This window comes from Hoplias malabaricus, chromosome 9 (assembly GCF_029633855.1).
Source record: "Hoplias malabaricus isolate fHopMal1 chromosome 9, fHopMal1.hap1, whole genome shotgun sequence".
Taxonomy (NCBI): domain Eukaryota; kingdom Metazoa; phylum Chordata; class Actinopteri; order Characiformes; family Erythrinidae; genus Hoplias; species Hoplias malabaricus.
Window position 1 is genome coordinate 20484646 of NC_089808.1, and position 17164 is coordinate 20501809.

A 17164-nucleotide genomic window follows, 5' to 3' on the forward strand; every position below is an offset into this window, starting at 1 on the left:
ATAACCCTGTGTATTTAATGTCATCCCACACCAGCCTCACGTTTATAAAGTTAAAATGTAGCCAGTGTCAGAGGAAATTCGATTTAGCTTTTACGCTGAGTGTCTAATCTAATCATCTCCATACATAAAAAAGCCTCTGTCTCGCATGCTTTCTGGCAGCTTGGAGAATGTCAGTGGACTTTTGAGTTTGAGGGAAATGCATTTGATGGGTAATTGGAATATGTGTGTGTGTATTATTAGATGTGTGTGTAGACCCATCAGCAGGATGTCTGTAAAAACATGTGCCAAAACTCTTCCATCCAGACAGCAATAAAATGACCACAGGATGATTGCATTTCCAATCACTCCTGTTATCAATGTATCATTGAAGTGCATCAAAAGCAGTGATCTTCTCAGTGGACAGCATTCTGATTAACACTGGTTAGTGAGAGGCCAGTGTGCTGATTGGCTAGTCAGCTCAGGCGTCAAAACAAGGCCAAAATTAGTGCTTGCAGTTCTGGTTTGAGCTCCAGTGTTTAGCTCAAATGTAGAAGCTCTATGGGTCTATATCCCAGACTTAATCACTGTCGAAAATACCTCTGCACTAATTTTAAATTACGCACAAATATTCGGATACATGCACACAAGGTGATAAAAATATTTCACAAGCTCAATATGTATAACCCAGATTTGAATTGTCGCTGTACAAAGAAAAAGGTGCATCTCCATTTTATTAACACATTTGAACACAACAGCTGCCCTTCATATCATGTGAAAATTTTATGATGAATGGACCAATAGAAATGCTCCAAAATAAAATCTTTTTACATTGGCTTGCACTGAATGTTAAGAAGGTTTTTTTTCTTTGTCTTGTAAACTTACTGTTTTGGAGATGCATATTTTCCATTGGACTGAGGTAATATATAATATATTGCCTATATTCCAACTATGAGGAATCTGATACTGGCCCACTCCTTGGTGCGTTCCTGCCTTGCACCCAATGACTCCGGGTAGGCTCCGGACCCATCGCAACCCTGAACCAAGCAGTTGAGGGCAGTATCATCCACTCTGTGGGTTGATGTAATTGTTTGTAGAGAGAGAGAGAGAGAGAGAGAGAGAGAGAGAGATGCATGCCTTCTCAAAAGATATCACTCTGTGTTAGTTCTGACTATTACAAGACGTGACTGCTAGTGCGTGTATATGCCTGTATTTCTGTGAATGTGTGTGTGAGCGGGCGGACCCTGACAGATGGCCTGCTTTGCAGTAAGCAGTGTAGAGTCCCTTTGCGGCTTGGTGGATGCTACTGTACGCCCTCCCCCTCCCTCTCCTGATGAAAAGACCTTTTAGTCTTGTCAGGAAGGCCCACCGGAGAGCCCTCAGTTATGCCGCATGCTATCGACCGCTCGTCCCCTGTCTGCCCTGACGTGCGACAAACATCCCTGTCTCCCTCTTAAAGTAGGAAGCCTCACCCTATTCTTCCCAGCTCTGCCCACATAAATCTCCATGGCGTAGTGACCGGTCAGGCTGGAGGATTTCCATGGCTACATGATTTAATTTTAGGGCTATACAAATAATATATTAATCCCTACCCCATTATTGACTTTGTGTCACTCTCTATGCTTAAATGCAGCCAGAGAATCCATTAATAATCTGACAAATAACTCAATCGGAGTAGAGTAGATCAAACAAGGTCAATCTGAATGAAATGTCTATTGGATTAAATGAGATGGGTGATCCTTTAAATCAGTGTTTTACGTCAAATAACAGCTTGTAAGTGCATGTATCTGATTACATTCCCAATCATTATAATAGAATAATAACCTGGAGTTTAAAAAAAAAAAAAAAAAAAACCTTGCAAATGCATGTATCTGATTACCATCGGAAAAGAACTAACACAAGCCAGATGAGCAGAATAACCTTGTAAATGCATGTGTCTGATTACATCCCCAATTGGAAACACTGAGTACACTCTGCACACATCCTGTGTTTCAACCTGTGTTTGCAGAGGCGTACCTATTATTTCTGTGTTGGTGGACAATAAACATTAAAATTTCTCAAGATCAATTCCTTACAGGGAAACCAAAGTACTGTTGTTTTATGGCTAATAGTAGTATTTTAACCAGTAATACTAACAAAATTTGTAGACGGCACAATATATATGGACATAGTGGCGTGATCTCACCTAACAGATTCTTAATGGAAAACCTTCATGAAAGTAAACAGCAGGGCAAGCTGGCAGTTTCTCTTTATTAAACAGGTATATTGGAGAGAGACAAGATCAGTGAGCAGCCCAAATATATTTAGAGGCTGGATGAAGCAAAATATTGACAAGATCGAACCAATGAATGTGGTCAAAAGACAAGTTAGAAGTGTGTCATTCAGGGTTCAGCAATATTTAACATGCTGCAATGTGTATTGTATTTTGTAGCAAGATAATTATGGTATGTTATATTGTTTATATTGGGCATCACCAAATGTCAAACCTCAATCTTGACTGTGGCAGAGTAAAGGGTTTTTTCTGTAACTTTTAGCAGATAATCATAATAAATTAATGAAAATGAATAATAATGTTAAAACAGATTGTTCACACTGTGTTGCTAGTTCACTAGAGAGAGCATGAGGGACATGAGGGTAAGGACAGCATGACTTGCTCCAAAATAGCTTTTAAAGATGGAGGAACAAAGAAGTTTATGGTAATTCTTCCTATACCCGATAATGAACCAGTTCCCGAAAATGTGGCACAAGTGGCGCCAGTGCATAGTACATACTGTTCGATTTTCCACTAGAGCATCTCCCCTGCTAAATGTACCCAGTGATGTCGCAAAACCCCATCTCTAACAGGAACCACTGGCTTTGAAACCGCTGTGTTTCATCAGCTACCAATCCAAGGAGCATTTAAACCTCTTCAATAAACCACTGTTATTTTATGGGCTGCCGTTGTGAGTCGGATAAAAACAAATGCAAGTTTGGGGCTGAGGTCTGCATTTCATGGTGACTGACAAAGCTTTCTGGCCAATCAGCACTCTGCAAGCTGAATAGCTGAGCTAATCCGAGTAGATACCATGAAATTGAAAAGCACCATAATTGACTACAAAACAAAGCACAAATTTTGAGGGGAACTTTGCTGGGAGCCTCAAACTGGACCTCACTGAATTTTAACTGAATAATCCTGGTCTAGTTCAAACAAGACTAAGCACACTTATACATTGCAAATTCAAAACATTATAAAGGTTTGTTCAGCAAACTGTGTACAAATTTAATATGAATTATACATCTGTCGGTTTGGCATGAAATAAGAACCCCATGAACCTTTGGGTGGCATCCCAGTGATATAGATTTGTTTGCAAATGTTAAATTACCCCTGTTTGAATGTCATGGTTGGTTGCTTTCCTGTGTGAAAATAAGTAAGGAAAAATAAATATCACATTTTTACTGATTTTTTTTTTTTTAACGATATCAATTGCTGACTGTGAAATACTGGCAGCACAGCCTAGTAGCAGGTGGCTTGGCTGTGTCTTTTTCTTTCAGTTCTTTCCCCTTCAGCTCACCATCCTTCTACCACAGAGGGTTCAGGGCTGCAAATCTCCCCTTTTGGGGCATCATCCGATTGGCTTGGCCAGAATGTGAATTTTTCAGGCAGCTCTCCAGAGGGGTGGAATTCACCTTCAGGGGCCAGGATATAGGACAGCATCAAAAGTATATAAATAAATAAAAGGGGGAAAAAGAGAGAGCGAGAGCAACATTCTCTTCACTAACTCTCTCTCTTTTTTCCTTTCTCCTGGGAGAGGAGGAAAGAGGGAGAAAGAGTGAGCCTTAAAGGCAAAGAGAGAGTGAGGGAAAAGACTTGAAAGCTGAGTACTTGGCTTCTGCACCACAGAGTTTAGAAAAGAGAGAAATATATAGCAAACGATAAAAAAGTGTGTGATGGAGAAGGCCCTGAAATGGCTGGAAGTGTAACAAATGTGCTCTACTTTACCTTGTTCTCTGCTTGCTGGTATGTCTGATTGATGTAGACAAGACAAAACCATGACTGTGAAAACAAGGTAGCAACTTTGTTGATTTAGCAGAAGTCATTGTTAAAGTTAAGAGGGAATAAAGTTTGTGAATCACTGCATTTGGTAGAATTATCTGTACCCGAGTTGACTACTAACTCTGCATCTGATAGAAGTGACTTTCAACAAACAAGATATGGAAATGAATTGTGGTGTTCCTCTGGGTTCTGTAATGGGGCCAGTATAATTAAAATTCTAGGCATTTTTTCAGTTATGGCACTTAAATTATGCAAAATTTGAAGTAATCACAATCTAGGTTCTATTAAATAAACTTACACTTTGCATCTGCCAGTAAAACTTACACACACAGGCGCAGATCAGTTGTCATTTTTAAAACATGCTTTCTTGAAAATAAAATTTTGACAACAACAGATGGATTGGAATTTTTATTGAATAATTAGTTTGAGAATGAAAAGCGTTTTTGGCTGTGTCCACTATGAACCCAACATCCAGATCCGCCAACAGTACATAAAAGCCTAAGATGGAAAGCATTGACTGAATTTTTCATAGATAAATTTTTGATGCTGAGGGATTAGGTCAGAATATTTTATTCTAAAAATATTATTACTTTATTTCTAGAAATATTCAGAATTTATTCTCAAAATATGGAAATATTCTGGCATTATTGCCAAACTATTCTTCAATTTATTCTAGAAATATTCTAACATTATTCTCAAGAAATTCTTTATTGCTAGAAACATTCTGACATTATTCAACCTAGGCCCACCCAGCCAGCCACTGTTAATTTAGCAGGACACACTCTGCTTGGCTGTTTTTTTTTTTGTTATTTGGTCTGCGAGTCAGTTTTCTGCAAAGGAGTTACTGAAGCAATATTGTTTTTGTGAGGTGCATAAAGTGAGTCCCCCACCCCATGGTGGACATTTTTATTTCTATGCCAGCAATGTCAAAATATTTTGACTGCACCCTGATGAAGTAAGATGGCACCCTTGTTGAAAAAGGCTGATCTAGGTAGTGAAGAAGCATCATCCTGTCCCTAATGACAAATCATCCAATATCAGTCCCTATTTTTGTGGCTGTATGCTATCAATTCTTCACAGCAATGCCACAGTATTTAGTCAAAAGACTTCACTGACGACTCCTGAGTGTAACTACAGCAAAGGAGCCACATGGTGTATACTCTTCTGAAACGGACTTGATGTAATCAGTGCGGATCAGGGGAGGGACGGCTGTGTCCTACTTCACCTTGGTGGTTGCACTTGCACCTTTAAAGCAGTGGCTTGACATAATATGACATGACACTCGCAGAGGAAGTACCGCAGAGTGTTAGGCATCTGTGTGTGTGTGTGTGTGTATGTCTATGTCTACTAGCATAACACACCTAAACTCAGCCTTCTGGGAACATGAACACACCCCCTCGCTGCAGATTTCAGGTCATCCTACAAATCCTCTTTTTCAGAGCCCCAAAAAACAGGTCAGCCAGTGAACAGTACACAATATGTTGCTGTAGTTTAAAAAATGTTCACTAGTACAACATTCAATACAATTTTTGTGTCTCCAGAACTTGAGCACAACAACTGTTTGTGAATTGGTGCATGTGTTGGGTTTCTGTGGTGGTTGGTGAAAAATAAGTGGGACTTTTTGTGTGTTTAATTGTTATTAAAAATAAATTAGCAGACTAATAGTTATCAAACGGATCATAATTTGCAGTTCTAATGTGCTCAGATATTACAATATATTAATCATTACATTACGGACCGGTTTAGAAACATAGAAGTTTTAGCAAAAACACTAATATGACAACATTGGGATTGTATAGAGTGCTGTATTGCTGGATCCTACTGTATCTATTTACAAAGAAAACCTGGGCTCTGTGTATGTGTCTGGATCAGCTGCACAGAGCTGTTATTCAACAATAACCATCAGGTTTTATAGTGTGTTTATGGAGATGTAAAACTTGTTTTTGTGTACTCAGTGGGCGAGGCATAGCATTCATGTTTATCATTGTCTCCTGGGGAGCAAGGAGCAAAACTGATTTCATCTAAACTTCACATTAATTATTTAAAAAATGTAGGGCTCCATTATAAAAAGGACAGTTCTGTGAAATGGGTTGCTGCAGTCAAATGACCACTGCTTAGGGCTTCTAGTGAGACAATACAGTCTTTTGCTCCAGCCTCTTTCTCCTTATTCTCTACTTTTTGAGTCAAAGACACTAAACCTTCAGAAATCCTTTTTTTTTATTTATTTATTTTATTTTTTTAATTTTTTTATATATATTTAATCTCTGTGTTTAGGTTTTGTATTAAGACATTTAACAATTACACACTGATGTGATGCTCCGCTTTGCACATGTATGAGGTGTTTGTGTGTGTTTTACTACATTAATATAACTTCAGTTATGTTTATACAACTGTTGGGCATAACCTTGACACATTTTTCCTGTGTGTGTGTTTGATTGACAGGACCTGTCCACTCTGCAGTGTGAGGTGTGTATCCTCGTCTTCTCTCTGACAGACAGGCGTAGTTTTCACCGCGTGGCTCAGCTGCGCCTGTTGCTGAGGGAGAGTATCCCAAACACTCCCATTATCCTCGTGGGCAACAAGAGCGACCTGGTGCGCTCCCGAGAGATCAGCTCAGAAGGTGAGGACTATGGCCTGTGGAGCTATCGCGCTACACTACCCAGGAGTCAACATCTGTTTTATGATTTTCATAAAAAACTCATTAATCAAACTCATAACTTTTAGTCTTTATTTAGACACAAGTATATAATATAAAATATATGGATAGGCCCCTGACCCATTTATCTATGTCACATTTTTTTTTAGCTTTGGTCATCTGTGTCAGTAAGTAGAGGAGCTCGGGCTGGGTCTCAAATAGTGCCGCACTCCCTGAACATTGCAGATCAGATTATAAAACTAATCATTCTGCACCCAGCCTGTAATCAGACACTAATTTTACCAGGAAATGTGAACATTATAGCTGACTAAACAGTATTTTTCACATACATTGCACTACGTTAGTGAAGAAACTGTTATCATTTGTAATATGTAAAAATGTTATTATTAAAAAAAATCATGTGATGATAATTAAAAAAAAAAAAAAAATCATGTGATTGCAGCCCATAAAATTTAATTAAACAATTAGTGTTTAAACATAAATGGAACTGCAGTTATATTGTCAACATATTTAATAGAATTTCCCATTCCATCTTAAATGGTCCAACATCTCCATATCAATAGCTAAGCTTAATTCACGGTACATTCTGGCAACTAAGCTTTGCTTAATGTCCTATATATTGAGCAGGATTTGGTGTTCTTAAGGTGGTATCAGACATGAATAATGATGAAATAGAGCTATGAATTTGCTAAATATTTTGTCTTATATTCCTTTTAAAGCAGTGAAATATTTCCAAATGGTGTGATCACAAACCAATCCCATCCAAGCCCAAAAAAAGCAAAAACTTAATTTCTGAATTCTGTGCTTGTCTCCAGCTTTAGCTTTTCTGGTCCAGTGACTCTGCAAGGACCTGAGGGTTGTGTAACACACCTGGTTCAAGCTTCCTAATTGGCTGTTGAGCTGAATCAGGTGTGCTGGATTGTGCTCAATTTCCTCCAGGGATTTTCTTTAGTTGTCTTCACTCCGCATGACTTTGTGGACCACTGCAGGAGTCTGAAATTGTTACTCAGCAAGTTATTCCTCCAGTGATTTGGAATAAGGGAATGTGTAATGGGTTTTGGAAGGCCCTTATCCATAGACCAAGACAGGAAATGGTCTACTACCAGTTATGTGCTTCTGAGGTCATCTGCTGCTGAAGGCATCTTGGTTGTTTATTGAGAGGAAGGGCCTGCTTGCTACGCATAAATCTAATGTTGCAGTTGATGCTCATTAAAATACAGAAATGTTATACTGTCAGTATGCGGCACCCCTGAATATATCTTTTAAGGCATCATATTAAAAAAATCACTTTTTCAGTGCATGTACACATTTATTTGGGGATCTGTAGCCTACCAACCCACACACTATTAAACAGGTCCACCCAAATAAAACAAGCTATTCTGATGTTGTGCTGTTTGATGCATCAAGTGCATAGACATTAAAATGGTCCCGCCCCCTGGTCTAAATCTCTCCAATCACAGTGCTAGACCTGCCTTTATGCAATAGCAAAAACAGGACGTTAAAGGAGTGTAAAGAAATAAGTGCTCTGAGTAATAATGGAGAAAACAAGCAGGGAAAAAAAAAGAAAACCAAGAGGAACCCTGAGCTTCTGCTCCTCAATCCTCACTGCGGTGTGCTCAGGGTCAGAGTAAACAGCAAGCGGCTCATTTATCATTTAACCCCTAGAAACCTGCCTTCTATAGGATTTTGTTATTCCGTGGGTTTTTATTTCTTTGGTTAGTGCCTTTTTCAGTTGCATTTAAACAGTAATTATGTAACATAGTCATATTTAATGTTCTTTTCTTTTCTAAAGACTCTTGGCTGCTCAAATATGTAATCACTTGGTTTAAATGTTAACTGATATTTGATAATTTCTTGAAACTGGCCATGCAATGTACAGCCTTCAAAAAATATTCTGATACCTGATCTTTGAACAAATTGTTAGTCTGAGATGTCTGTTAGTTGAAAACAAAAGCATTTTTGATGATAATTTATTTCATGGCGTATTATTGTGACAAAAGAAATGAGTAGCATCAGACAGACTTATTTTTCTTGATATTCTAAACTCTGGGATGTATGACTGATAAAATTCTGACAGTCACAGCAGGCCCAGACTTTCAGGCATTTAGTTCAGGGCCAATATGGACAATATCCCAACTATTAAAATTTGTTTTGGTACATTGGCAATTTACTCAACTACTTATAATAGTAACTATTATTATTATTATATTTTAAAAATATGTTGAAAAATTACTGGTTTATTTAGAATAAACGCAATGAAACATTATTTAAGCTTTTTAGTTTATATTTGGTGATCTAATCCAATGTTATTTGATATGAAACCTCATACCAAAGCTTTGAAACACTATATAAAAAAAATAAAAATAGAGAAAACGTATAAAAGAACTACGTTTTTGCTGAATGACTCATTTTTTTTCTGCCCGGAGACAGCCTGGGTTAACGTCATGTGACTCAAACTGAAAGTAAACACCTTCATTCATGTGTTTGAGAGGAAGTATCAGAAGATAAATTTATGATAGTAGTATAAAACCTAGATTTTGAAGGAGCGCCTTGTTTTTAGGTGCTTTTTCACACTTGATTACTATATTTTTCACTACTTTTAGAAAAGGTAGTATCTGCAGTTTCTATAAAGCTGAGAATACAAGCTGTGCTTTTTACCCCGCAAAATGCGGGATTCGGATCCTGGTGCTGAAACCGTCAGTTCTGAATGGGGAGAACGGTGCTGTGATGTTTATTGAACAAAGCCTGTCACAGAACCCAAAATTGTGTTCACTTTTGGTAAAGGGGTAAGTGTCCTGTGTGCTACAGATTGACATTTCATATTGTCTGCCTTTTTTTGTTAAAAATGTTAAAATCATTGGACATTTTTTGTCTGCCTTGTTGCTGTGTGCAATTAGTTCCAGAGATTATTCTGTCTGGGGATACGTATCTTACAGCTCATTATTTCTGTTAATACAGACATATTTACCACCTATATTTACGACTTTGTCAGCCATTCATTGCAGTTTGCTGGTGGTAATAGTGGAAATTCACAAGGCCTGTCCCAAACGCACCATAAATACTGTGGGAAGACAAATGGAGACTAATTAAAGACGGTGATTGCAGTCCCATAAGACCCACTTGTTCTTAACAAACGCAAGCTCTGCAGTCCCATTAAATTGCATTAAAAAAAAAAAAAAAAAAAAGAAGAAAAATAAATTAAACATTCCAGGCATGTCTGAGATCCTCCACTTTGGGCCATGTCTCTCGTCCCCTGTGGGCCCGAGATGTGTATACCCTCTGTTTGCTCTCTTCCTCTGTTGTCTTTGGGGTATTTGTCTGTTTGTTTTGGATTATCTTTTATCCACAGAGTGCTGGTGTTACTATCTTCACATGTGCCAATGGAAGCACACACACACACTCTACTTCTTCTGGTTCTCTTGTCTCAGCTCACGCTCGTGCTCTGAGTTTGCAGGACTCAGATAAGGGCAGACAGAGAGAAGAATAACCCGAGAACATTTACATTACACTAGAACCTTGTGTGGCAGCGATTGGTGTCCCACTGCTGATAACAGTGAAGCTGCATTAGAGGTGAGGGAGGAAGATGTCAGAGACATGCTGCAATGCGCCGTAGAAAATAACAGAAAACTGGAGTCTAGACTTGGCTGAGGCTCACAAAAGTGGGTGTGGTACTGAGAGAGAGGATGAGGGAGAGAGAGGAATAACCCAAGAAGAGTGGACTACTTGAGTTTATGCTGCTAGCGCTGCCCTCAGCACATTCTCTGCTACTGTAATGTGGTCATCAATATGGAAATGTGGAAGGATCTATTTTCCTATGCTCTCCCATTTTCTTTCTCCAGTTCAGGTTAAAATGCATGAGACCATACACACCAGGAGTATTTAATTGAAATCCATTAAGGTCCAGTTAGAGAGGATATCCTCTTTATTGAAGTAGCCTAGTAGTTATATCAACATTTGATGTAGTTAACCACAACTGAATTTACAATCAAATTGAAATCACAGTAACAACTGAAAATATTTCAACAATATTTGTCACCTTTGTGTTTGCATGGGATTGGTCAAATAAAAAAAAAATAAGAATGTTCAATTACAATTTAAATATGAAACAGCACTTAATGAATGGTCTTCTAGTTGCTAGTTGCGGTTGACTTTACTGCTTACCCTGCTCCTCTCACTGCATAACCAGCAAGCTCTTGGCTCTTTGAATGACCTCCAGAAAGTGTCCCAAAATACTTATTATTTTGTAACATAGGCTATTTTTATTGGCCACAGGACAGTGGTGTCACAGCACTCAACATAATACACAGATCTGTTTGGGAAAGTAGCATCACATGTGACATGTACAATGTATATAATTGGTCTGTGAGGTCCCTTGACTGTGTACCTGTACCGTAATGATTAAGAAAGTTACACCAGTTAAAAGAAACACGTTATTCAAAATTAAATAGTTCTCAATAGTTTAACAGTCCAGGTCCAGGTGAGGATAGGACAGTGTTTGGGTCTGGACTGCGGTCAATTGTCCGCGAATTAGGGACCCCTGATATGGATACTATATGGCCAAAGGACTGTGGACACATGCTCATCCAACATTTTTCTGAACTCAATCATATCAATAGGTAGTTTGTCCCACTTTGCTGCAGTAACAGCTCCTATGATGGAATGTCGCTATGAGGATCTGATACCATTCAGCCATGAGAAGTTGTAAGGTCATGTACTGATGATGCATGATTAGTCTTGGATCACAAACATTACTCCAACCATTCCCAAAGGATGTTGCACCTTTACTTCAGAGAAGAAGGTCAGGCACTGGGCTGTGACCACTTCTTTTGAAGTGATGGAGCACCATCCAATACCTTTGGAATTTGGTTGGAGTTGGGTTTGCGATCGTGAAGTAACCCTGTATCAGTACATGCCTTCACTTATGTTCTCATGGTAGAAATCACCAATCAAATTGTCACAGAAAATGTTCCAAGAATCTTCCTAAAGCATTCCCAGAAATGGTGGGTAAACAGACACCTACAAAAGGCTGGATTAGAATTGCACATGGAGCAGTGTTAAAGTTGGGTTTAGTTTCATTTTTAACTTGTTAGTTTAGTCAAGTTTTTAGTCGATGAAAATGAAAAATATTTTAGTCTAGTTTTAGTCCATTAAATCTTTTACAATTTTAGAGGTATTATTTATTACTAACTTCTAAACAGTAGCTTAAAAGTTAGGTTACATTTAAAAACGATTATGGCCTTTTTTGTTCAAATACATTTTGTATTTATTTAATCATAACATTTTAAGTTCAAAGTGCATTGAAAACTCCCGTCGATCTTAAGAGTTTCAACTCTGTGAGTTATTGGCCAACAGTTGATGACTCCCAAGAAGTGTCGACTCCCGAAGTATTGTTTCTTTGAGTGTCATTGCCCTGACAACAGCAAAGGGATGGAGCATTTATCTGTTTTAAATTCCTTGTGATGTTCAAATCAGAAATAACAGGTAATTTATCAGTATTTCACATAATCATTTAGTGTTTATTCACTGGAAAAAGTGCAAAACGTTTTGTCATATTTCAAATGATTACATATGTTTCTTAGTGGTCTATTTCTCATTGTGAAAAACAGGTCGTAACTAATCATTTTTATCATAGTTTTGTTTTTAATTTAATAACAAAATTTTCACTGGTGTAGAAAGTAATATAGAGATGTGCCTCTAATTCCGAAAGCAGATAAGCTTAGAAATTTTTGCTGACTGAAGTCTTTGCTGCTTGAGCTAAGAGGATTTTATTCCTCAACAGGTGGCAAGCATTGACAAAGCCAAAAACCCTGAATAAATTAATGGAAAACGTGAGGAGTACAGATGCTTCCAGACAGGTGTAGTGCATGATACACTTTTGTGACATCCTCCCATGTTTTGCATCCTGCTTAAAAATGCTGTGCAAGCTTGGTTGACCTCAATTTTGGACTGAGATGGCAAGAGAAATATATCTGAATCACTGTGAATGAAGGAGTTCATTACTGGGACACAGATGGCAGGATTTTCAGTCACAAAGACTGCTTGACTGGCTAGTGTTTCAATACCCACAGTGAATAAAGTGGCATCTGCATTCAGATCTATGGGAAGGACTTCAATAAATAGGGCTGGAAATGGATGAAAGTGCACATTCAGTGAGCATGGTGCTAATGCATTAGTGTGATATGTAAGAAGAGCAGCTGTTCCTCAGGTCACTGGAATGTCAGTCCAGAACTTGATCAGATTGTTGGCAAGAACACGCTTTTACAGTGCCTAAAAACCCTCATTTATACTTTGGGATAAAACCAGGGCACCTGGAGGAAACCCATGGCGACACTGAGAGAACACATTAAACTCCTCACAGGATACAGGACCCTAGACATGGTGCTATCCTACTGCCATAAATGAGGCATCTTTCAGCATATTCTCCACGAGTGGCCGAGTATTATCTATTTTTTTATTTATTTATTTTTTAATCTATCAGGCACATTGCACATTAATCAACATTTCGGTTTCCACGTTGTTGTAAATTTGTCTAATTTTAATGTTAGGTAATAAGCTATTTTTCATTTGTAATCCCTGGGCAGGTGACTGAAAACTAATTAAAAACTAAAAGTCAATGTCATCAGCTCGATAAACGCTATTAAAAAAACAAACAAACACAAAAACCCACAATAATAATAATAATAACTATACATGATTACAAGGAAACATCTACGATTGTGAGGAACTATAATTCTCTCTGGTTTATTTATGTTCGGCAGCTCTGCATCTTTTGAGGTGGCTTAGTATGTTTCAGGATAAAACAACTGTTGCTTGTTTGTGGCTGAAGTTTAACTTATTTGTCTACAAGTATTTATTTACTGTTTGAATTACCACAGAAACACATTTGTAACTCAAGTTGTTTTGTTTTTTCAGCCCTTTCACTCTGTGTTTACTTTCATGTAGTTAGCAGTCTCGAATATAGAAAGGGTTCCTACATAAATAACTTGAAACAGCAAAAATAATCAATGTTACCCGCCTAAAGAGCAGGAATAAAGCAATATAATCTCTTTTCATATTTTTCAAAGTTTGGTAGGCTCTTTGGCCTTTCTCTGTCATGAGAAAAGCGAGCCTGACCGAGCCACTTTGTTTTTATTTTTTTTTTTTACTCATTTACTGACACTGTGGCTTTCTAAAACTTTAGACAGATTCCCAGTGAACAAACAGACTGGAGCGCTAGGAAATGTTAAGGAAACATCTTCTGAGTTTTATTAAAGGTGTTTTTGAACACAATCGTGAACATTGCTTTTAAGTTTTAAGAGAGTAAAAATTATTACTCTCTTTTAGGTAAATTGGAAAAATATCCCAATAACGAGTGGCTCTAATTGTCTATATTAAAGTGTCTATATTGTACAACACAGTCCTCTCTGATAGAAGCTTTTATAGCCACTCCACTGTCCTTTTGTTTATGAGCTGAAACTATGCATATTATACATTTCTACTATCTGACAGGGATGGTAAGGCTTAGGCTGATCAAGTGTTTTACTGTCTGTTTATAAAGAGACTCAATTGGTTTCACAGAGGTCAAATTAGTATATGACCAGCTAGTAATCAATATGCTATATAAGATACAGTCATAGCATGCATAAATACAATATAAGTTTTGGTTTTAAGTATTGTCGTATGTGCCTAAAGTTAGCCAGATTCCATTTGACAGTACTCGCCACCTTAACATGCTTTTTAAACGAACAATGTGAGTCTAAAATTATTCTAAGATGGGTAAAATCAGACACTACTTTAAGAAAGACGTCAGATTGATAACTCTCTGTAGGTTTCATTGAGAAAACTGTTTTATTCATGTTCAAATGTAGACATGAATTACATGAATCAGATACATGGGTCATTTATAAGTGCTTTAAGGAACTGTTTATAACATGTTTATTTATTATGTTGTAAACACCTTGAAGGTCATTAATAATCATTTGTAACACAGAGATTAAAAGGGTGACCGTGAAATCTTTTTTTTATATTAATATTAAAACTGTAAGTGTCAGAGAACTTACTGAATTACCAGTCATTATATAAAAAAACATTCCGTTAGTTGATAATTTATTAAATGGTTAAACGTATTAACAAATATGTGCTGAAGCTGACAGGGTTAATGTTGACTGATGGAGAAGAATATGTAGGGTCAGTGTACAGCAAGAGGGTTTAACAGTGTAGATGTGGGTTCACTAATTGGCAAATAGGTCACGGTTGCCCTTTCTATCTCAATGTTATAACGGATTATTAATTACTTTGAATGCATTATTAACATAATAAATAATCATTAATTAACAGATTTTAAAACATGTATAAACCTTTATAACTGTAGTCTTATTTGTTTGTTCCTTGTTGTCTATCATCAGCATGCTATATGTTGACAGATGGATAAACTAAAAGTACAGAACATTATAAGTCAGAAATCTTGACCCCTTAAAGTGAGGTGAATGTGGTGGCTCTTTTAGGTTATAGAGACATTTTACTGGTCCACTTGTCCCCTTAGAAGGAAGGGTTACTGCAAATCAATAAATCTATTTAGACTGATCACATTTTTATTCAGATGGGTGCAGTATCCTCTGAGGGCAACGACCCCATTCACAGGGAATGGAATGAAGGGTCACTGAGTATATGGACTCTTGTAAATCATATGGAATGACTTTTATAGTCAAAAGATCTAAACTTATTTAAACATCCACTAGAAATTGCGGTGCTCTGTTTCTTCAAAACCCTTCCAGATGTTTTATACCAAGGAATGTTGAGGTTGCTCTGGCAGTTCTTGGAAGGTTAATATCTTTCTTAGGCAGAATTTGTCATCTGAGGTTTCAGGCCTTAAATGACACTGTGACACATCCATTTCACATCCATTATTGAGCTGAATTCGGTCCCCTTTTTCTGTTAGAGTACCAAGCCTGCTGAGCTGGAATATATGGGTGGAGCTAGAAGCAGTGCTAATTATTCATTCATTCATTGTCTGTAACCAATTATCCAGTTCAGGGTCACGGTGGGTCTACCCAAAATCACTGGGCGCAAGGCAGGAACACACCTATGGACACTCTTTTGAGTAGCCACCTACCAACGTGTGTTTTTGGAATGTGGGAGGAAAGGTCCCTGGAGCTGTGTGACTGTGACACTACCTGCTGTGCCACCGTGCCGCTACAGTGCTGATCATTCATTCATTCATTCATTATCTGTAACCGCTTATCCAGTTCAGGGTCGTGGTGGGTCCAGGGCCTACCTGGAATCATTGGGCGCCAGTCCTTCACAGGGCAACACAGACACACACACACATTCACTCACACACTCACACCTACGGACACTTTTGAGTCGCCAATCCACCTACTAACGTGTGTTTTTGGACTGTGGGAGGAAACCGGAGCACCCGGAGGAAACCCACGCGGACACTACCTGCTGTGCCACCGTGTCGCTACAGTGCTGATCAGTGATTGGTTAAACAAAATCAAGTTACACAAACATTTTAAAACAACAACCATTTTAAAAATTCACAGACAAGTCAATTTTAAAATGTACTGATATGGAAGATAGAGGCTTAAGTTGCCAATAAGGGAAAATCATAAATAAATCTCTAATTGTTTGGCAGCTGTGCAGATCCAGCCAGGTTTGGAGTCCAGTATAAGAAACAAAAAACCCTTCCAAGTGGTTTGTCAGGGTAACTATCAGCAATACAATGTTGTTTTTTGAAAAGTTTGACAAATCTCTCACGGTTTGGCAAGAACCTCCCATCTTTGCTTGAGAGCCTTAGGTGGAAGCATTTTTTTTTTTAATTAATCATGTTAAACTTGCCTGCTATCAGTTCACCTGCTTATTATGCAGTTTTTTTAAAGATTTAAAATGATCTAGATTCAAAAGTTTCTATAAACTTCTCACTCGTATTTTGATCTGTGTCAACTCATTTGAAGTGTTTTAGGCCTCAAGTGTTTATATATTCAAAATTATTATTATTATTTTAAAGTTTCAAAAGAATTAGCATTTTCTTGTCACTTTTTTCTTGTCACTTTTTCTTAAATAAGGTTTGTGATTCATGTCACTAAACTACATGTGAAAACACAAACAGTTGGCCATTTTAGTGTGGTTAGCTAACAAACCACCTAACTCATCAACAAAAAACAAAAACTAGGGTGTGTTCCAGTCAGCCTTACATTTGTGCTACACTTGATATAAAAAACTCGGCTAACACGGCTACCATTAGCGTTTCCTCAATTTTGGTATTCCTCAAGTTACAGTATTGCTGTTCCAAACTTTGCCACCCTTGTGGTCACTGCAGCCAAAACCAGCAGCACTACTCAGGGATGTCTAGGAATTTGCAAGTATTAATAAAATAACAAAGTTAAAATGTATTTTATCCATTTGTCTGCACATTGTGGCTAATTCCTTTTAAATAAATGGGACACTAATTCAGTTTTAGCCGGTGCAAGAAAAGAAGCATGTGTGGTATGTGTAATTTTACTTGATTTAATTTTACT

General features: G+C 37.7%; 1 protein-coding gene across 1 annotated transcript in view; it reads left to right on the forward strand.

The window, feature by feature from the left end:
* rem2 (RAS (RAD and GEM)-like GTP binding 2) overlaps positions 1-17164 on the forward strand; it is a 52221-nt gene that overhangs the window by 26643 nt on the left and 8414 nt on the right. Inside the window, exon 4 of the mRNA XM_066681531.1 lies at positions 6452-6629. Coding sequence (XP_066537628.1) covers positions 6452-6629 — 178 coding nt within the window. The remainder of the gene's footprint in view (positions 1-6451; positions 6630-17164) is intronic.